Consider the following 21,355-nt stretch of genomic DNA (forward strand, 5'->3'; position numbering starts at 1 on the left):
GTCGTAACTTTGTGATAGTAATGTCTGCTATCCTGTCGTAGCTTTGTGACAGTTAGGGGTGTAGACGGGCCGGGCTGAGGGTATAGTCTCCCGGACCAGATACCATGGTTACGTCCCTAATGGCAACTTATTCCCTACTACTTTTGACCAGAGACCTATGGGGCACTGTATAGGCCATAGGGTGCAATTTGGGGATGCAGCCCCATGTATTGATCTGCTTTATTAAAATACACGACCCCTCCGTTCCACAGAGAAGACATACGACCGTAGGAGATTTACATTCTGTGTGGTTTGGCATATATAATACTATTAACACTAATTCTCTATAACAATCACACATAACTGTATTCTAGCTGACAAGCTAAAAGCCTGTCTTGTAACATTTTAACATTGGCGCTCCATAAGATACAGTATAATTGCCCTAGGGGCGCAAAATTCAAGGACATTTCCCCAAAATGCCCAGGTTTTCCCAGTTGGAAGATTCCCGGAATCAGGAGGGGATACTTAGGAAGTCCAGGAATCCTCCAAGCGGGATTGGGAAAGTTCAGCCCTGAAGGCCTATTGTAGACTGTAACCCTCTATAGAAACCCTCTATAGAATGTGTTAGTGTCTCTCTGCTCCAGTCTTCTGATGCTTTGTAGGGTGTGCTAACCTGTGCTAAAACCCTGTAGATGTGTGCTACTCCTTACTGTCGTGTCTTGGCTGTTGTTGTTGTTGTTTCAATGCAGTGCTGAAGACAGTGCCCTTTACCGCCCGCACAGCCAAACGGGGCTCTCGGTTCTTCTGCGAGCCCGCTCGCAATGAGGAGAACCATTACTAAAGCTTAGAACTCTCTCTCTGAAAGGTCGCTGTAAATACTGTGTTGTCCTTCTTCTTCGTCTCTCTCTTTCTCCGTACTCTCACAGCGTGTTGTGTTCCCTCTCACTCTGTGTTATCCCTGTCAGTCGTGTGTGTGTGCGTGTGTGTGGTGTGTCGGCGTCACCACCTCCGCCCCTTCTAGCAGGGGGAGGAAGCGGTTTGTGGGAGGAGTCTCCGATGTCCCCTCCGTTACCCTGCATGAAGCGAGTCATCCCCGTTATTCAACCTCATCCATTTGTGTCACCAACCATAGCAAACCATAATGTCACAGAAATGCTCCTAGCAGTCAGCCAGGCTATTTACATTTGCCCTGAGGAGAGTGAGATGGGTAGATGGGTAAGAAATCTACCACGTCTCACTCTATACAGTACAAGGAATACAGCAGCGTTACAGAGTACATGTCAATGGGACAGTAAGGCAAGTGCCCTCTGCTGTTAAAAAGGAGGAAGTGCGTCCTAGACCAAAACGGATCTCACTGGCCATCATCCAAGAAGTTTACACTCCTACATGTTATGCTGACTAGTATTAGTGCTAGTAGTTCTACTATATAGTAAAACTTGTGCTTCAGTATATATCATATACTAGTCAGTATTGTAATCAGCATAGCAGAGTATTTTTTTGCCTATAATTATATAGTAATTCATCAATTGTCAGTGTTGATGTATTGATAGCCTTGACTTATTTTAAAATGGCTGTGGCATTATACCTTGCTTGTGTGTTCATCTGTCCATCATGAAAACAGAGTGTTGCGTTCATCTGTCCATCATGAAAACAGAGTGTTGTGTTCATCTGTCCATCATGAAAACAGAGTGTTGTGTTCATCTGTCCATCATGAAAACAGAGTGTTGTGTTCATCTGTCCATCATGAAAACAGAGTGTTGTGTTCATGTATTACTGTGCTGTTGGTTGGGTTCCTGCATGCCTCTGGCTTTCTCCCGCTTCAAACCCACAATACCCCGTTCCCCCTAGCTCTGGTCTAGGGCGTTATGTATGGCTGATTCTGAGCCTTGTAAGTTATATGTAAACGCCCCTGGACCAGATCTCCAGTTTCCCTTGCCTTGTGCTCGGCTCAAACTCTTTGGTGCTGGATCATATTCGTATCACATGACTCTCTGTGGTTTGTCTGGTCACCTTTCTAACGTGTTGCACGAAGCATGAATTATTCATTTCTGACACGCGTTCTCGGGTCTTGGATGTCACGTTCATTTCCATTGTGTGCAACTAACACACAGCCAGATACATGTCCTGAATTGCTGTTGAGCCATTTAAAAAGGGACAGGCCTCAGTATTTCTAAATGTTTCATAACTTACAGTTGAGTTCACGTCCCATGCCCATGTATCTGGCTGAATGCATGCCGTTCTTTGGTCTGTTTTTTTATTCAACATATAACTTTTTTGTGTATGTTGAAAAAAACACTTGTTGGGTTTTTGTTTGTGATAACTAAGTCTTCGTGCAAAATGTGGTTGGCACTATTTGCTCATGCTGGTAGTCACTCTGGAAAGCAGCCTGGGTGTTTTTTTTTGACAGAAAAACAGAGAGAAAAATAAAACGCTTTGATTTACTCGTCCTTTGTGCCTGCAGTATCAATTAACAGCATATCTTAGTAAGCTCTACCCCTCTAACACCTTAGTCTTGCCCTATCCTGTCCAATGACCTCTGCCTGCACCCTCACCCCATTGGCTGCTTTGCTCGCTCAGCGCTCCTCCACTGTGAAAACACCCCTCTGGTCACCCTGCTTCTTTAACCTCCATTTTGTCTTCTCTTCATCCATCCAGCCCTAAAGAAGAATAATATTACTAAATTTCCCAATGTCCACTCGAGGGTAAGGAATTCCTCCAATAGCACCCCTGTGGTGGTGGATGTGTCCCAGACCTGGCAAGCATCTCTTTTTTACCTCCCCTTGAGTTACCTACCACTGAGGGCTTTCTCTACTTCATACTAGACTGACTGTGTTGGTCCCCCCTCCCTACTTTTCTGTTCACCTTCCATTTCCTAATAAGGTTATAGACAAATGTTGCATGTCTAAAATCAAAGAATGCAAATTCAGTGTAAAATTCCCTTTATGGGAAATGATTTACATTCCCCTTTTTTCCCCTGATTGTTTAACATGAGAAAATGTTGCATCTTTTTTTTTGTGGGGGGGGGGGGGGCTTGTCCATAGCGTGTGTTTTTTAATCGACAGTGACAGAAGGACTAGTAAATGTGAAAAATGTCAAATCAATAAGGTCTTTTTGGTTGGGACTGTTTTTGTCTTCCTTTTAGAGGAGTGAACTGAAGGGGAATGTTTCTTTACAACTCAAGCTGCTTTGCCTGATTGGCTGCCAACAAACAGCCTCATCTGAAGGCCCTGGCATGACTGACACTTCTTTTATCCACCCTCCTCTTCCCCCCCTTCCGCCCTCCATCCCAGATCTTCGAAATCAGCCTTACAGGAGAGCCGACGCGGTGAGGAGGAGCGTCAGAAGGCGCTTTGACGACCAAAACTTGCGGCCGGTCAACAACACTGAAGTTGTCATGTGACGAGGGAACAGTGCATGTGCTTGGAGAGGGGTGAAGGGGGGGGGATGTAACAGCCTCTCACTCTGGACTGAAAGAGAAATGGATGATGGACTGAAAGAGATGGCTAGACTGAAAGAGAAATAGAAGGACTGAAGGAAAGAGAGATGGATGGGTCTGAAAGGTCAGTCATAGGGAACCTTAGACAAGCCAAGTGCCTGAAACGTACTTTTTATGTGATCAGTTTTATTTTTTCATTACTTCAAGCAATGCAACTTGACCTGGCTTTAACTGTAATTTCCTTTGATGTGTAAAACTGGACTCGAACCTCCGTAGGGGGAATTCCTGGAAGAGATTTTTCCCGAAAGAAGTGTAGAATGTACATGTGACACGGTTCCCGTTATGCCTCGATCACACCTCCCAGCGTCATTGCGTTTTGGTACACCAGAAGCACATGCATTTCCAATGGAGGCGCTGCGTTTGCCTTTGCCGCGTGGCATTTGCAGTTGCAGTGCGCTCGAGTGTCGGTGCGTACGTCGGACAAACCAAACGTACGCATCACATTCTATGCGTAGACGGCTTGACAGAAACGGTAGCAGAAAGGTGAATGTGGAACTTCTGTTGCGCACATATCCAGATGAGGCCGCGTACCATTTTGCGCATGACACTGCAGGTGTGTTCGAGGCGTTAGTCGTTAAAGTATTCCGCCACAGGTGATGAATATGATATTCAAATATCAAGTATCTTATTACATTCCTGGTGCTACTGCCATTGCTCTTGGAATTCCAACAATGTGCTCGAGTGGCACTTTAAAAAACGCATTAGCTTTTCCATCGTTGCTAAAGGGCTAATGGCCTTAAAGGGCACAAGTCTTAAATTAAAGACTATGAAGCAGTGATCCAAAACTAATATGCTCAATGAAAGTACTTAAGCAAGTATCAGGTAGACTTCTGTACACCAACGTGTGACCACAGTTAGAGAAATCGTATCAGAAATAATATAACTCAGAGAGGTGTGGCTCTCTCGAAATGAGACCAGGCTAATGTGAATTGTGTATAGCTAGGCCTCTATATTACGGTATTAACATCTCATTCATGGTGTTAACATGGTTAGTGGACCAAGTCGTGAATTATTAGAGAGAACTACAGTACCAGTCAAAGGTTTGGACACACCTACTCAATCAAGAGTTTCTGTATTTATTGACTATTTTCTACATTGTAGAATAATAGTGAAGGTATCAAAACTATTAAATAATACATATGGAATCATGTAGTATCCCAAAAAAGTGTTAAAACAGATGAAAATATATTCTTCAAAGTAGACACCCTTTGCCTTGATGACAGCTTTGCACACTCTTGGCATTCTCTTCAGCTTCACCTGGAATGCTTTTCCAACAGTCTTGAAGGAGTTCCCACATATGCTGAGTACTTGTTGGCTGCTTTTCCTTCACTCTGCGGTCCAACTCATCCCAAACCATCTCAATTGGGTTGAGGTCAGGTGATTGTGGAGGCCAGGTCATCTGATGCAGTACTCCATCACTTTCCTTGGTCAAATAGCCCTTACACAGCCTGGAGGTGTGTTTTGGGTCATTGTCCTGTTGAAAACCAATTGATAGTCCCACTAAGCGCAAACGAGATGGGAATGGTGAATTGCTGCAGAACGCTATGGAAGCCATGCTGGTTAAGCGTGCCTTGAATTCTAAATAAATCACAGTGTCACCAGCAAAGCATCCCCAAACCATCACACCTCCTCCATGCTTCACGGTGGGAACCACATGCTGAGATCATCCGTTCACTTACTCTGCAAGTCTCCTTCTGCAGCAATTTGACCATGGAGACCTGATTCACACAGTCTCCTCTGAACAGTTGATGTTGAGATGTGTGTGTTACTTGAACTCCGTGAAGCATTTATTTGGGCTGCAATTTTTGAGGCTGGTAACGCTAATGAACTTATCCTCTGCAGCAGAGGTAACTCTGGTTCTTCCTTTCCTGTGGCGGTCCTCATGAGATCCAGTTTCACATAGCACCTTCCTGTCTTAAAGTAATGGTGGACTGTTGTTTTTCTTTGCTTATTTTAACTGTTCTTGTCATAATATGGACTTGGTCTTTTACCAAATAGGGCTATCTTCTGTATACCACCCCTACCTTGTCACAGCACAGCTGATTGGCTGAAACACATTAAGATGGAGAGAAATTCAACAAATTAACAAGGTACACCTGTTAATTGAAATGCATTCCAGGTGACTACCTCATGAAGCTGGTTGAGAGAATGCCAAGAGTGTGCAAAGCTGTCAAGGCAAAGGGTGGCTACTTTGAAGAATCTCAAATATATTTTGAATTATTTAACACTTTTTTGGTTACAACATGATTGTGTTATTTCATAGTTTTAATGTCTTCACTATTATTCCACAATGTAGAAAATAGTAAAACTAAAGAAAAAAAATCCTTGAATAAGTAGTTGTGTCCAAACTTTTGACTGGTACTGTACATTGTCTGCTCATGTAGACCTCAAGTGCCATTCAAATGCAATGCTGTTAAGTGGATGGTGGGGCTCTTGAGCCACAATAGCTCTGGTCCAGGGAGTCGTTCGGTCGAAGGACCGCGAGAGCACACCCAAACGACATCCCAGACCAGAGCTAGAGCCACAATTGACTCAGAGCGAATAGGAAAGGTGCTAAAACAAAGACTTATCAGCAGATACACTTCCAGTCAAGTGTAGTGGCTACAAGGAAGGTACTTTAGGCTACTTGAGGAGCTTGTCATGGAAACTGGATTCCAAGTTTCTTTTTTTACTCTGAAAACCTGCAATCGGCTAATGAATCTCTAGGCAACTGTCCACTCACTTATTGTACATTTAATGTATAGTATTTAACCACTGTAAACGGTATCCATTCAGTTTTGCTCATGTGACCCACTTTGACGTGAGCAACAGTCATTTTTTAAAAGTGTTTAGCTAGTTATATTTAAAAAAAAATCAGAACAAACAAAATACACAACAAAAAAGTTTTGTAAATGTACAGATATTTTGCTACAAAAATTGTTGCATTGTTTTTTACTTCTTAATCCACTCATTACTATAAGGTAACTATTGTACATATTGTTTAAAACAAAATGTGCATCACCCTGTGATACACAATTTGAATGTTATTTTAACTTATAGGTTTGTCCATTTTGTATATTTAATTAAGCCGGGGAAAAAAACAAATCTGGGTTCACTTTAACACAACGGATCTATTGTGTGAAGCAGAATGCGCCTGAGTAAAGAGGCATTATATTAATGTATGTTCCAAATGGTACTCTATTCCCTATCTAGGTTACTATTTTTGACCCTATGGGCCTTGGTAAAAAAAAATATCAAAAGTAGTGCCCTATATAGGGAGTCATTTGGGCCATAACCCATTGACGTTCAGAGAAGCTTTCTGTGGTCTTGGGACCATAATTGTCCACATTAGCATGTGCAACAAACCACTCATCTCTATACTTCCTATGTGAACTGTTGACCACTCATCAGCTTCACTCATTAGACTGGATAATAGTGGCATGTTTATGTTTTTTCTTCAGAAATGTATTTTAGGCATTGTGTGCTTATTACAAAATACTTTTAAATAACATTTAGTTAAAGATAGACCGAGTTCTGGACATGATCAAATATTAAACTATTTACACTATTATAGCGTGTTTATTGCGTGTGCATCTTTATTTCAATTTTGTTCTTTAAATCATTCATTTGGCAGACAGCTGTTCAGATTCACTCTGGTTTTCTATGCATGCTCATTGATATGAAAACAACAGGAGAAGTCGGTCTTGTCATCTCCGTGTATGTAAACTGTGGAAATCATTACTTGCCCGTCTGGCGGGCTTGGGGCATCGGGCAGCAACAAAGGTTTGGATTTGCCACTTCTGGCGGTCTTTGGCCACCGTGCCACAGTCCTGGTGATGTTATTGGAGCTTAATCGAGATTGTCCTGAGCCACGTTGTCTCGGGCACTCACTCTTACAGTAGCAATTATTACCTTCAGCCTGCCTAGCATTGCAATGATCCACAGGAAATGGATACAAGGCTACTAAGCCTAGTGAACAAGAGGCACTCATATGTAAAGAAAATAATGAGCTTCGATCTATGGTGGCTGCTGGTGATGGTACATGAAGACAAACAAATTCATGTCAACTGTATTTTATTACATTTATAGATCATGCAACGAGGACTTTCACAATTCCTCTCGTGAAAATCTAGCGAACCAATCCTAAAAATACCATAAAAAATGTATTTTAAAGAGTCTTGTTTCAGAGAGACATTTACTTCAGTCTAGACGTGGACCTTTGCCAAAGAGTTCTACATCAGTCCAAAGCAGCGGTATGCAACGAGATTCAGCTGCTGTGCGATTTTTTGTCGGAGCGGATGGTCGGAGGTCCGGAAAATCATAAAAATTTGTCCACTGCAAATTGAGCACAAGTAAGCACAAAAGTGTATTTATTGTATTTGAAAATCATTTCAAACCTTGATTACACTGAGACAATCACATCTCTTTTTATTTGCTGGATATTTTGTCAGATTTCCTAAACTAAACTTTTTTTTTTTTTACTTTGAGGGCCCTAGTCAAAAGTAGTGCACTATAAAGGGAATAAATACAGTGCCATTTGTGACTCGGATAAGAATTGTACTGAGAACTGCAAGGCAGTCACATTTAAGAGCATGGCATTAAGATGCTCTTTGAATCCATTTCGATATCAAACAACTACAAAACAAATAAAATAGCTAGCGAGAAAACATTATAAAAAAGGCAACACATTTCTGAAGTGTCACTAAATGTCCACACAGTTGACCTGATATCAAAGTAGTCACTCAACTCAGCCTGTGACCACTTCCAATAACGTAAGAAAACAGAGCAAATATTTACCAAGCATTCTAGTGCCAGGGTGGCGGGTTCATTCCCATTATACAAAACACAAGGGGAATAGTTCACACACAGTCCAAAAAGGGTTGAAAACATTCTGGTAACTTAGACAAAAATTGCCAGGAATTAACCAAATCTTCTAACTGGGATTTCTGGGAAAACCTGTGAAGTTTGGGAAAGTTACCGGAATTGTATAACCTTAAGTCCAAGCATGTGTGGCATTACGCTGAAAAATAAGCACCGGGGGGAATCTATGGTGGATGAAAGGAAGCATGAGGAAAACCAGGATCAAGGAGCATCCAGCTGTTCCAGTAGAGTCCTCCTCCTCTTCTCCAGCTCTCCTTCACTCAGCTCGCTGCCTGAAGTGTCCCAGCCACCCTACACAACAAAGACAAAACATCAAAACCCACATTTTCCCGACAACACTGGTGGTTTCTAGGTAGTGCTGAGCGATTAACCGAAATGACGGTTATTTTGGGATTTTTAAACAACTAACGGACCGACATCGGTTCAATTATTTTAATGCCGCTTCGTTGGGAACGCGCAATCAAGAGGGATAGAAAGCAGTTGCTTCGCAAGCCTTAAAACACATGATTTACGGGATTTACAGTTGGTATTCAGCAGTCAACAGTATGCCTTATTTATTCTGTTACAGCATTCAACGCACATATAGTACATTTAAAAAGAATAATAATAATCGTTGCGATTTGAACAAACATTCTCCAAAATATTTATTGAAGTCTATAAAGTACACAACCGTGTGTCTGTTGTAATGGATATTGCAGTTGCACAAGCAGGACGAAGTCCCTACACATTGTAATGGAGCAAAAAAACAATCAGCATTTCGTGCTTCTACACCTGCATTGCTTGCTGTTTAGGGTTTTAGGCTGGGTTTCTGTACAGCAGTTTGAGATATCAGCTGATCTAAGGGCTATATAAATACATTTGATGTCTAAATCAGTGGTAATTTAAAAAAATGAAATATCAAACAGACCTCTAAAAGCACTAATAGCTCAGCAATACTTCCAGGAGTTATGCTTCTCAAATGGTACCCTTTTCCCTATGTAATGCACTACTCTTGACCAGGATGTAACCCATACATATGGCTCTAGTCAAAAGTAGTCGAGTGACATTTGGGATGCACTAGGACAGGGTTCCCGAACAAGTGCCCCAAAGGTGATTTTACCCCCCCCCCCCCCCCCCAAAAAAAGTTCTGAGCCCAAAACAAAAAGGCTGCGGCTGCCAATAGAGTTCTTACCCCTGCCGCACCCCGCCGGAAACCTCTGCATGCTCTACCCACTTTGCCTCATATTATTATTTTTACCCCCAAATTCAAATCTTCTCATCGCTGCAACTCCCCAACAGGCTCGGGAGGTGAAGGTCAAGTCACGCGTCCTAGGAAACATGACCCGCCAGACCGGGCTTCGCCAGCCGCACCAATGTGTCGGAAGAAAACACTATTCACCTGACAACAGATGTCAGCCTGCAGGCGCCCACCACAAGGTGGTGGCCCTGCCGGCCAAACCCTCCCTATAACCTGGACGACGCTGGGCCAATTGTGCGCCACCCTATGGGACTCCCGATCACGGCTGGTTGTGATACAGCCCGGGATCGAACCTGGGTCTGTAGTGACACCTCTAGCACTGCAGTGCCTTAGACAGCTGTGCCACTTGGGAGGCCCCTGCCCATATTTCTAAACAGCCGGGGGGGAAAAATAATAATTGAAACGCAGCGATTTCAACAAACATTCTCCAAAATATTTATTGATGTCTTTAAAGTATACAACCTTCTGTGTCTGTTGTAACAGATATTGCATTGGAGCAACAAAATAAACAATCAGCATTTTGTGTGATGTAGGCTAATCTTTATAGTTGCTGCCATATCACAGCCACTACGAGTTCCTGTAAAAATAACATTCTAGGCAACCTGAGCATGTCTGACCAAGCGCTATTATTCCTTACTTCATTTGCCCAATACTGCTTTAGACTTCCTACTATTTGTGGTGATCATCTTCATAGATATGCTGCCACAAAGTAGCGAGAGTAGCTGGGGGAAAAAAAGAGAGCTAGCCAATGTTTGCAACGATAATGAATAAAGAATCAGTATTGACTTCCTGTATGTATCTTGCTTGTGTTTGATATGCATGCCTAAATATACTGTTAGACGACAAAGTTTGTACCAAAATGTTGATCATGTCTTTTGTGTATAACATGAAGGCTGAAGGCTGCCTTACCGCCCTTCCAGAAAAAAATAACATTAAAATCGCTCGAGGTATGGAATGCACTGTTCAAACATGTCGATCCATATCTTTACTATTTAGAGTAGAACATGAAGTTTCCCCCTCCATGTTAAGGGGGAAACAGCAGTGGAAGCACTGAGCAGAAGCTACATAGACAAAATAGTGGACAGCAGCTCCGTAAAAAAAAAGAATCCTGCACATGCACAGAAATCTCCGTATCAAGACACAGCAAGTTGGGTTGCAGCAAATCCAGAACCGCAGTCACTTTAAATCATTTTTGTTGTTGAACAGAAGACTAAAATCACCAGGAAGTGATTTTAAATGTAGGAAAAATCGGTTCCTATTTATTCCCACGCATAAAGGCATATGTGATCGTATCCCAATGTAATCAAAGTTTGAAATGACTCCGATTTTGTCAAATACTATATCTGATTCTTGTGGTCGATTTGCTGTGAACATCTATCTTCCGTCACCCCGACCATCTGCCCAAGGCTGAATGTAATCGGGGACCCCTGCACTAGGAAATAGAATAGTAAACACCTCACCGGGACTAGGATGAGACAAAATGCTTGGATACAACTGCTGTGTAACTGGCGTGTAGTATTTCTCAAATCCCAGATGCATGGCTGGGTTTCGTGACCGAAATGGGACGTTTTACCTCCTCCTTGGTAGATTTCCTTTTAGGTGACTTCTGCTTGGATTCAGAGCGACTCTTCCCTCGGGACTTGTCGTTCTCTTTCTCTTTTTCCTGGTCCTTCTCCCGCTTGCTGTCCCTCTCTCTTCCTCCCTTCTCTTTCCGCTCGCCTTCTGATTCAGGAGATTGCTGAAAGACAGGGTTACAAGAATAAGCGCACCGTTCCGCCATTTGGCTTCCCAATCTTTCCAGAGTGGCCCAAACATTCCCCTCGAAAATGTAGTTCCGTCCTGAGAACCTACCGACTTGTGACGCCTCTTCTTCCCCTTCTTCTTGTGCTTCTTGGACTTCTTATAACTTCTATCTGTTGACCGAATGGAGAGGAATGTCAGAAACTGGCCGCCACACAATATTCCTTCATTTGTGTTTTTTTTTTAAATAGTGATTATTTTGTATTTGATCATTTCTAGTCAAGGTTATAGGGACAATACATTCCTATCAGCATATACTTTTTCATCATACCTGATCCTTATATCACAATTATCATTCAAGTTTTTAATTGGAATGATAAAAGAATAAACAAAAGGGATTATACATAGGAAAACCACTGACCAGATTCCCCACTGGAGGAGCGCTCGGACGGGGACTTGGACTGTGAGCGCTTCTTCTTCTTGGTGTGATAATCGTCTTCACCTTCAGACTCTGAGCCCTGCAGAGAGAAGAGAAGTGGGAGTAGTAGGAGGGTTTTTCTAGTGAGGTGCCATGCTGATACAATTGAAGGTGAAATCCCAAATGGCACCCTATTTCCTATAAACTATAGGGTTTCTGGTCAAAAGCAGTGCACCATCTAGGGAATAGGGTGCCATTTGGTACACACACTACAAAGGGCGAAGAGGGGTCTTGGTTTGTGCAGTGTCGGGGCATAGTACTAACCGATCGAGAGCGAGAGCGCTTCCTGTGGTGCTTCTTGGACTTCTTTGAGTGTTTCTTGGTCTTGGAGTGATGATGCTGGCACTCGTGCTGTGAGAAGAAACAGCAGCCAGGTTTGAGTACTGTATGTCGTGACACTGGTTCCGTCCCAAATGGCACCCTCATCTGTATATAGTGCACTACTATGGGCCCTGGTCAAAAGTAGTGCACAATATAGGGAATAGGGTGCCATTTGAGATGCAACCACTGACATTGTCGGGGGTAAATCCCCCCCCCCACCCACCCACCCCACACAGAGTTAAATGAGTCTTACCTCCAAGACATGCATGAAGTCTTTGAATATCCTTTTCCTCTCAGACTCCAGAGTCACGTCTTCGAATGCAGATTCTTTGAGGAATCTTTCTCGGACCTAAGACGACCAAAGAGAGAAAATGAATAGTCAGAAAACAAAAGGTTTGCTTTTGAACAGTGTGCGCAAAGCTGTCATCAAGGCAAAGGGTGGCTACTTTGAAGAATCTCAAATATAAAATATATTTTGATTTGTTTAACACTTTTTTGGTTACTACATGATTCCATATGTTATGTCATAGTTTTGATGTCTTCACTATTATTCTACAATGTAGAAAATATAAAAAATTAAGAAAAACCCTGGAATGAGTAGATGTGTCCAAACTTTTGACTGGAACTGTATCACTGCGCTAGCTCACCCGAACCGGTGTTGATTGACAGTTTGCTGGTCCAATCAAAGGGCAGAGTGTGCCCCTTTGCACTTTTTTTCTTTTTCTTGCAAGTGCATGCTCACTGGCTACTTGGAGAGTAATCCCTGGAGACTCTGTGCCATAAATGAGTGACAAAACCTTACAAACCTGGCCAGATAATTTCAAGTCATCAGTCTGAAGTAAAAGTCAAGTCCCGAGTCTTGAGGCTCCAAGTCCGTCGCAAGAGTCCACACCTCTGGTGCAAGATAACAGTAACACTGTGTGTGTGTGTGTGTGTGTGTGTGTGTGTGTGTGTGTGTGTGTGTGTGTGTGTGTGTGTGAGCGTGTGAAAGGTAACAGATTAACACATACTTCTTCCCAGGTGGCCTCTGGTTCCAGGGCTGGGGTAGCCTGCTTCAACATGCTCTTGAAGGTAGCCTCTTTCCTCTTCATCTTCCTGGCCTCCTCCTTCTCCCGCTCCCTCTCCCGCGCCTCCGCCTTCTCCAGCAACTACATCGGTACAGGAGGAGAGAGGGAGGTCACTTAGTAGTTATTAGAAGCCCAGCGAGGTCACTGATCGTCAGATCGCCAAAATGGCACCCATTCCCTATTTAGTCCACTACTTCTGACCAGGGCTCATAGAGTGTACAAAAAATTAGAACACTTGCTCTTTCCATGACAGACTGACCAGGTGAATCTAAGTGAAAGCTATGATCCCTTATTGATGTCACTTTTTAAAGCCACTTCAAAATCAGTGTAGATGAAGGGGAGCGGACAGGTTAAAGGGGGATATTTAAGCCGAGACAATTGAGACATGGATTGTGAATGGGCAAGACATAAGTTAAGTGCCTTTAAACAGGGTATGGTAGTAGACGCCAGGCGCACTGGTTTGTGTCAAGAACTGCAACGCTGCTGTGTTTTTCAACCTCAACAGTTTCCCGTGTGTATCAAGAGTGGTCCACACGCCAAAGGACATCCAGCCAACTTGACAAAACTGTGGGAAGCATTGGAGTCAACATGGGCCAGCGTCCCTTTGGAACGCTTTCGACACCTTGAACAATCCATGCCCTGATGAAGTGAGGCTGTTCTGAGGGCAAAAGGGGGTGCAACTCAATATTAGGAAGGTGTTACTAATGTTTTGAACACCCAGTGTATAGTTAGAGTTTTCGGACACAGAAATGGTGGTCTAGGTATAAATCAAAGAGCTCTTACGCTGTTGAAGGCTAGCTTGATGTTGCCTGCGTCCAGCGTTGTGGCTCTCTTGTCTGAGCTGATCACAGTGCCAAAGTCTTCAAAGCTAGTGTTTACCTCGACCAAGAAGTTTTTGTCCTGTGTGGAGGAAAGAGGAGAAAGAGTTAATTAAAGGAAAACTACCATTGAGGCGATGGTGCAGATTACACAATATCTACGCTGTAAAGTAGATTTAACTGCATCCCAAACGGAACCCTACACTCTATTTCATACACTACTTTGGATCAGGCACCATAGGGCTCTGGTGAAAGGTAATACACTATATAGGCTAAATGTAGTGCACTAAATAGGGAATAGAGACCACAACGTTTGAGACCACAACGTAGGAGAAAACACAGACGGTAACATTCTCCCACCTTCAGGATATCCTTAATGATCCGCTTCTCGTCGTGGTAGCGAGCCTTCAGGTCTTCCACGTAGAACTTGAACAGATCGAGGGGAGTGGAGCCTGCGGAATAGACACCATAAACTAACAGGCACGCGTTATTCAAGATGTGCTCGGACAACACATGGTTACCCCAACACCAAAGGCTATAGAGAAAGGCAGCGACCACAAACCAGATCAGCAGAAGTATAATACGACATTATCACCGCAGTACAAGTGGACAAGAGAACAACAACGTGCATGCATGCCTATCAGGGTGGGCATCCACGTGTGTGTGTGTGTGTGTGTGTGTGTGTATGCGTATACCTGTGTGAGCCAGGGTTTCCGTCAGGAAAATGATGGAGCCGGACATTTGACCGGGAGCATTTTCATTTACTGGCCATTTGAGAAATTTACCGGAGCCATATGCATTGGGTGCGTAACTTGATTAGGGCGTCCACCAGTTTTCCGTAGCCACGAAGACGAGTGCAAAATCACTAGCCTATGTCAATCTACTATCCCCCATCGTAGAAAAGTTGACCTATTTTATTGGTCAACTTGTCGAGAAAGAAATAGACTATTCCAAACAGACTCTGGGAACAGTTGTGGGACGATAGAGCCCAAAAAATGAAGTTAATAGCTCTGAGTCTGATGCAAACGATCAGAACATTTATCTCAACTATTATTTCTTCACATTATAAGCGCACAGGGCATAATGCAGCGAGCCGTTTCATGCGACAGAGATTAAAATATCCATTCGACATGTAGAAAGAGGGGAGATCTCATATGCAAACAACTATCATGGGTTGCTAATATGACTAGGATTGTGGGCTACTGGACGATGAAAGAAAGATGATGTAAAAAATAATTGCCTCCACGGATATGGTCTGATTTTGGCTAGGCTGCTTTGAAGTAAAGTAACACAAGCCCCATAATACGGATTATAAAGTTCAGGGTTCAAACAATTACATATGCGTTTTCAAAATGCATACTGCCTCCAGCTCATTGTAAAGTGGTGTGTGACGCGCTGATGAAACCTGCCTTCCGCTGCCTATGTTTGCTGTTTGAGATGCTGTAGCAGGAGCTCTAGCACTGATTTTCCGCTCAAAGGCTCTGTATCTGTATACGTGTGATAAAAAAGATGCATAATGAATATACTGTACACACACACGCCAATTTAATTATTCGATTATGCAAATTAACCTAGAGACCGATAAGCATGACCAGTCAAATGTATTTCCATCGACGAATATGCTAAAAAGCATTATTTCGCAATGGGATTTTTTATTCTCCTGGACACTTTTGCAGGCGCCAATTAAAAAGATTGGCTTTTGTACTGTAAAAAAAAAAATAATAATACATACATGTATCTTTGTTTTTGTTTTTTTGGGGCCTAAAGGCGGCTATTAGCGGCTAACGGAAAACCTGGTGTGAGCGAGAGTATGAGCATGCAGCAGGTGTCCTCCTACCTGGCTGGCCCAGCATGTTGGCGAAGCGGATGTCTGAGCTGACGGTGGGGTACATCTCCATCCACGCAGACATGGAGTGGAGCTGACCGTTGTCATGGAGCTCGTCCAGGAATTTCTGGGGGGGGGGGAGAAACATAAGGCTCAGCAAAGCAACTGAAATGACCGGGCTACGTCCCAATGGCACCATATTCCCTATATAGTGCACTATATAAAAGGAAATAGGGCGCCATTTGGAACGCAGCCCGGATAAATGACATCCCTGAGATCAACAGACGCAAAATTCACTTATATTTTCCTGTACTTTTTCAGTACAGTGTTACAGTCAAAACGCCTGACAATCTATTTGGCTTTTTCGTCAGTCTGTCTGTGTTAGTCATAGGAATCCTATAATTCCCTATGATCCGTTTTAAGAATGAGCCGTACCATGTTGCTTGGCTACCAATATCCATTCTAATGTTCTGTATATAATTCTATGGTACTAGCATTTTTTGTATCATAATCCTCTACCGTGTACACGGTTCCCAAAATGCTCCATGGTGGGGTAGAGGAGGAGGCCCGTCTTTCTCACCTGGAAGGACTCTCTGTTCTTGCGCTGTCTCCTCCTCTCCCTCAGCAGTGTCTTCTGCTTCTCGTCGTCCTCCTCCTTCTCCAGAGCTCGGATGTGCTCCTCGAAGCAGATCAGAGCATCCTCTTTGTCCATGTCTGAAGCAAGCAAGGAGAGAAAAGAAGAGAAAGGGGAGAACGTCAACAGAGCACTCACACAGTAAACAGTCAGTCTTTTACACACACACACACACACACACACACACACTGCTGCGCCACACAGGCACACGCTGCAAACCACAGCACCTGACTGGACAGGGCAGTCATTCACCAACTTCTGTTACCTGGCCTTTTCAGTCATTCACCTATTCAAACTCACAGACAGACACCACCTCCCCTTGTTTTTATGACTCACAAGTAACAGCTCTGCTGCTTTAGTTAAATGAATGCAGAGCTCTGAGAAAGGTTGTGTCCCAAATAGGGCTCTGGTCAAAAGTAGTGCACTATGTAGGGAATAGGGTGCCATTTGGGATGCAGATAGTATGAATGAGTGGGTAGCGTACTCTGGAGCTCCTCGTCCTCTGCGAAGGTGGGGTTGTCCAGCAGGTACTGCTGGGCCTCGGACCAGGTGGTGCGGTACGTCACGTTGGCCATGTTGTCCAGGATGTTCTTCAGAGCCTCCCAGTTCCTCTTCCTCAGCTGCTTGGCTTGCTCCTGTACCCCACACACAACAAAGATGGAACAGACCAGAGTAAAGAGGAGGTCAACACATTCTGACAGATAATGTCCTTAGTAACCAGCGTTGGGGTCAATTCCATTTCGATTCAGGAAGTACACAGACATTTTGTCTCCCTGAATTGATCCCAACCCTGATAGTAATACTCCGTTCTTCAGACAGCTAGGGATCAAATACATTATTATCCTCACAATACATTTATTTTGTAAATAGAAATGTTTAATTAGAAATAGGATAAAATGTTGGGATGTGAATGTAGATGGAAGAGAATAAACTGGTAGTTGTGACACCACACTCCAAAAAACAAGCCCGGCTGACTCTAGTTATTCATGTAGTTCTGTCCTTGAGCTGTTGTCTATTCATGTTCTGTATTATGTCATGTTTCATGTGGACCCCAGGAAGAGTAGCTGATGCTTTTGCAACAGCTAAATAGGGATCCTAATAAAATGCCAAATACCCAAAAGAGGCAGCCTAACGGCAATAAATCTGACCTTCTCCTTCTTGGCTAGGTAGAACAGGACGTCTTCATAGATCTCCAGTCTGTCCCTCTCTGGGACGGTGCTCCACACATCGAGCTCCGCAAACATCTGCTCTGCTTTCCTGGTTCACACAGAGACAACCACAGTTTTTTTATTAGTAGTATTTTTCATTTAACCTTTATTTAACTAGGCAAGTCAGTTAAGAACAAATTCTTATTTACAATGACGGCCTACCAAAAGGCCTCCTGCGGGTGATGGGATTAGAAAATAAACACAGGACAAAACACACATCACGACAAGAGAGACAACACAATACTACATAAAGAGAGACCTAAGACGCTACGGTCACAAGACGCAGGCCTCCTAATTGTCCCTAGAATTTCTAAGGAAACACCTGGAGGCAGGGCTTTCTCCTATAGAGCTACATTTTTATGGAAAGGTCTGCCTACCCATGTGCGAGACGCAAACTCGGTCTCAACATTTAAGTCTTTACTGAAGACTCATCTCTTCAGTGGGTCATATGATTGAGTGTAGTCTGGCCCAGGAGTGTGAAGGTGAACGGAAAGGCTCTGGAGCAACGAACCTCCCTTGCTGTCTCTGCCTGGCCAGTTCCCCTCTTTCCACTGGGATTCTCTGCCTCTAACCCTATTACAGTGGCTGAGTCACTGGCTTACTGGTGCTCTTTCATGCCGTCCCTAGGAGGGGTGCGTCACTTGAGTGAGTTGAGTCACTGATGTGATCTTCCTGTCTGGGTTGCCCCCCCCTCCCTCTTGAGTTGTGCCATGGCAGAGATCTTTGTGGGCTATACTCGGCATTGTCTCAGGATGGTAAGTTGGTGGTTGAAGATATCCCTCTATTGGTGTGGGTGCTGTGCTTTGGCAAAGTGGGTGGGGTTATATCCTGCCTGTTTGGCACTGTCCGGGGGTATCGTCGGTGTCTCCTGACCCCTCCTTTCTCAGCCTCCAGTATTTATGCTGCAGTAGTTTATGTGTCGTGGGGCTAGGGTCAGTTTGTTGTATCTGGAGTACTTCTCCTGTCTTATCCGGTGTCCTGTGTGAATTTAAGTATGCTCTCTCTTTCTCTCTCTCTCTCTGAGGACCTGAGCCCTAGGACCATGCCTCAGGACTACCTGGCATGATGACTCCTTGCTGTCCCCAGTCCACCTGGCCGTGCTGCTGCTCCAGTTTCAACCGTTCTGCCTGCGGCTATGGAATCCTGACCTGTTCACCGGACGTGCTACCTGTCCCAGACCTATTATTTGACCATGCTGGTCATTTATGAACATTTGAACATCTTGGCCATGTTCTGTTATAATCTCCACCCGGCACAGCCAGAAGAGGACTGGCCACCCCTCATAGCCTGGTTCCTCTCTAGGTTTTGGCCATTCTAGGGAGTTTTTCCTAGCCAATGTGCTTCAACACCTGCATTGCTTGCTGTTTGGGGTTTTAGGCTGGGTTTCTGTACAGCACTTTGAGATATCAGCTGATGTACGAAGGGCTATATAAATAAATTTGATTTGATTGGGCACAGACAACAGCACAAAGGGCAAGAAGGTAAAGACAACAATACATCACGCAAAGCAGCCACAACTGTCAGTGAGTGTCCATGATTGAGTCTTTGAATGAAGAGATTGAGATAAGTGGCTAGTTTGAGTGTTTGTTGCTGCTCGTTCCAGTCGTTAGCTGCAGTGAAATGAAGAGACGAGCGACCTAGAGATGTGTGTGCTTTCAGGACCTTTAACAGAATATGACAGGCAGAACGAGTGTTATTTGAGAATAATAATCCTTGGGTGTAGGAAGCATTCCAGATGATTCCAGGTAATTCCATCCAAAATCAGGTTGTAGGTTTGGAGTGAAGGTTATGTTGTTTAGGGTAGCATTCTGTATAAGTCCCTGCCAAAAAAATCTAAGTTTGTCTAAATCTTTTTTTCTTTAAACATGCTGAAAAATGTGGGATGCTCATCTGCTCATGACCTCCCTCTCTCAATAAAAATGAATAAAATGCCATGCATGATAAATAGGGTTGCGAAATTCCGCTAACTTTCCCAGGTTTTCAGATATCCCGTTGCAAGATTCCCAAAATCATTAAGGAATAAGTTGGAAATCTAGACTCCAAATGCAACGACACTTTGCTCCCCACGGGGGCAGCATTACACAAGCTAAAACCATCACTATTGCTGCTCGCCCAGCTCAAAGCACTGCTGCCATTGTTGGAGATGATTACAATTGTCCAAAAAAAGGACCATTTGAATTTAAACTTTTACAAGACATAACATTTGCCTACAATTCTTCATGAGAAGAAACGTGGATTCAAAATACGTCACAACGCGGTGAAACCATATCAAGTTCATCATCTCCACGCTACCAGGGAGGCAGGCAGAGTAGTAGTATTTCTAGAATGAGTGAGTCCTAAAAACATGAAGAGGAATAAAGACACAGTCTGATGACCCGGATGTCCCCCCCCCCCCTTCTTAAGCCAGGCCAGCGTGCGCACAAACTGGCTGGTTGTCAAGGTTGATCACTTCGCCTGGAGCCATGTCAGTGCCTTTCACACCCAGGAAGACAGACAGGAGAGGTGTAGGGGGGAGAGCGAGCAAGTAGGGGGAGAGAGAGCGAGAGCCTGCATGGTAATGTGGTGGATTCACATGCAGGGGAAGTCAAAATGCTACAACCTATCTGATAAAGCAATGTTTCGTTTTAGGGATGGATGGGGAAGTTCAGAAGCCAATCTGCCTGATGAGTTATTCAGTCTGTGTACTACTAGTGTTTACTCATCTATTAGGGTTTGTCAGGCGGCAGGTAGCCTAGCAGTTAGAGCGTTGGGCCAGTAACAGAAAGGTCGCTGGTTCGAATGCCCGGGCCGAAGAGGTGAAAACATCTGTGGATGTGCCCTTGAGCAAGGCACTTAAACCCTCATTTGCTCCAGGGGCGTCGTACTACTATGGCTGAGCCTGTAAAAACAACACACTTCACTGCACCTATCCGGTGTACGTGACAATAAAAAATGTTTTCCCCCTGCTAATAATAAGTCTGGTATGGCTAGATATGGGCCATGGACTGGCCACAACAACTGCACAACAGAATGGTCAGCGTCAAAGATTAAGTGGAGGTATATTATTGGTACTCTGGGCATATAATTAAGCAATTGGGAACCTCTGGGGTTTGTGGTATATGCTCAATATACCACTGCTACGGGCTGTTGTGCGCGACGCAATGCGGAGTGCCTGGATACAGTCCTTAGCTGTAGTATATTGGCCATATACTACAAACCTCCAAGGTGCCTTATTGCTATTATTATTATTTTACCTTTATTTAAATAGGCAAGTCAGTTAAGAACAAATTATTATTTACAATGACAGCCTACTCCGGCGTGACGCTGGGCCAATTGTGCGCCGTCCTATGGGACTCCCAATCGCGGTCGGTTGTGATACAGCCTGGAATCGAACCAGGGTCTGCAGTGACGCCTCTAGCACTGAGATGCAGTGCTACGCCACTCAAACCTAGTTATAAACTGGTTACCAATGAAATTAGAAGAGTAAAAAAAATATATGTTTTGTCATACCCGTCCGTGGTATACGTCCTGATATACCACGGCTGTCAGCCAATCAGCATTCAAGGTTCGATCCACCCAGTTTATAATGCTTCGTGCCTGAGAACAGCACTTAGCCGTGGTATATTGGCCCTATATCACACTCCCTCTGGCCTTATTGCTTAAATAACTTAATTTTTAAAAATACAATTTTATTGATCATCTCAATATCTCCA

At 43.8% G+C, this 21,355-nt stretch overlaps 2 protein-coding genes across 8 annotated transcripts in view; one reads left to right on the forward strand and one right to left on the reverse strand.

Moving 5' to 3' along the window:
- LOC109865899 (formin-like protein 2) overlaps nucleotides 1–7,816 on the forward strand; it is a 77,041-nt gene extending 69,225 nt beyond the window's left edge. Inside the window, exons 26-27 of one of the 4 annotated variants that reach the window (XM_031794321.1) lie at nucleotides 2,635–2,734; nucleotides 3,270–3,378. In XM_031794321.1, coding sequence (XP_031650181.1) covers nucleotides 2,635–2,734; nucleotide 3,270 — 101 coding nt within the window. In that variant the 3' untranslated portion in view covers nucleotides 3,271–3,378. Of the gene's footprint in view, nucleotides 1–728 lie in introns of all 4 variants that reach the window. The other 3 variants (XM_031794313.1, XM_031794318.1, XM_031794326.1) reach the window with 3 other exon arrangements.
- Nucleotides 5,886–21,355, reverse strand: part of LOC109865907 (pre-mRNA-processing factor 40 homolog A) — a 47,912-nt gene continuing 32,442 nt past the window's right edge. For 2 of the 4 annotated variants that reach the window (XM_031794345.1, XM_020454422.2), the window contains 13 exons: nucleotides 17,604–17,712; nucleotides 16,940–17,090; nucleotides 16,402–16,535; nucleotides 15,834–15,948; nucleotides 14,357–14,448; nucleotides 13,962–14,078; nucleotides 13,122–13,259; nucleotides 12,365–12,460; nucleotides 12,055–12,141; nucleotides 11,734–11,830; nucleotides 11,424–11,485; nucleotides 11,146–11,310; nucleotides 5,886–8,626 (listed from right to left, as the gene is read on the reverse strand). In XM_031794345.1, the coding sequence (XP_031650205.1) occupies nucleotides 8,537–8,626; nucleotides 11,146–11,310; nucleotides 11,424–11,485; nucleotides 11,734–11,830; nucleotides 12,055–12,141; nucleotides 12,365–12,460; nucleotides 13,122–13,259; nucleotides 13,962–14,078; nucleotides 14,357–14,448; nucleotides 15,834–15,948; nucleotides 16,402–16,535; nucleotides 16,940–17,090; nucleotides 17,604–17,712 (1,453 nt within the window). In that variant the 3' untranslated portion in view covers nucleotides 5,886–8,536. Of the gene's footprint in view, nucleotides 8,627–11,145; nucleotides 11,311–11,423; nucleotides 11,486–11,733; nucleotides 11,831–12,054; nucleotides 12,142–12,364; nucleotides 12,461–13,121; nucleotides 13,260–13,961; nucleotides 14,079–14,356; nucleotides 14,470–15,833; nucleotides 15,949–16,401; nucleotides 16,536–16,939; nucleotides 17,091–17,603; nucleotides 17,713–21,355 lie in introns of all 4 variants that reach the window. The other 2 variants (XM_020454429.2, XM_020454414.2) reach the window with 1 other exon arrangement.

The sequence above is a fragment of the Oncorhynchus kisutch genome, linkage group LG2 (assembly GCF_002021735.2).
Source record: "Oncorhynchus kisutch isolate 150728-3 linkage group LG2, Okis_V2, whole genome shotgun sequence".
NCBI lineage: Eukaryota > Metazoa > Chordata > Actinopteri > Salmoniformes > Salmonidae > Oncorhynchus > Oncorhynchus kisutch.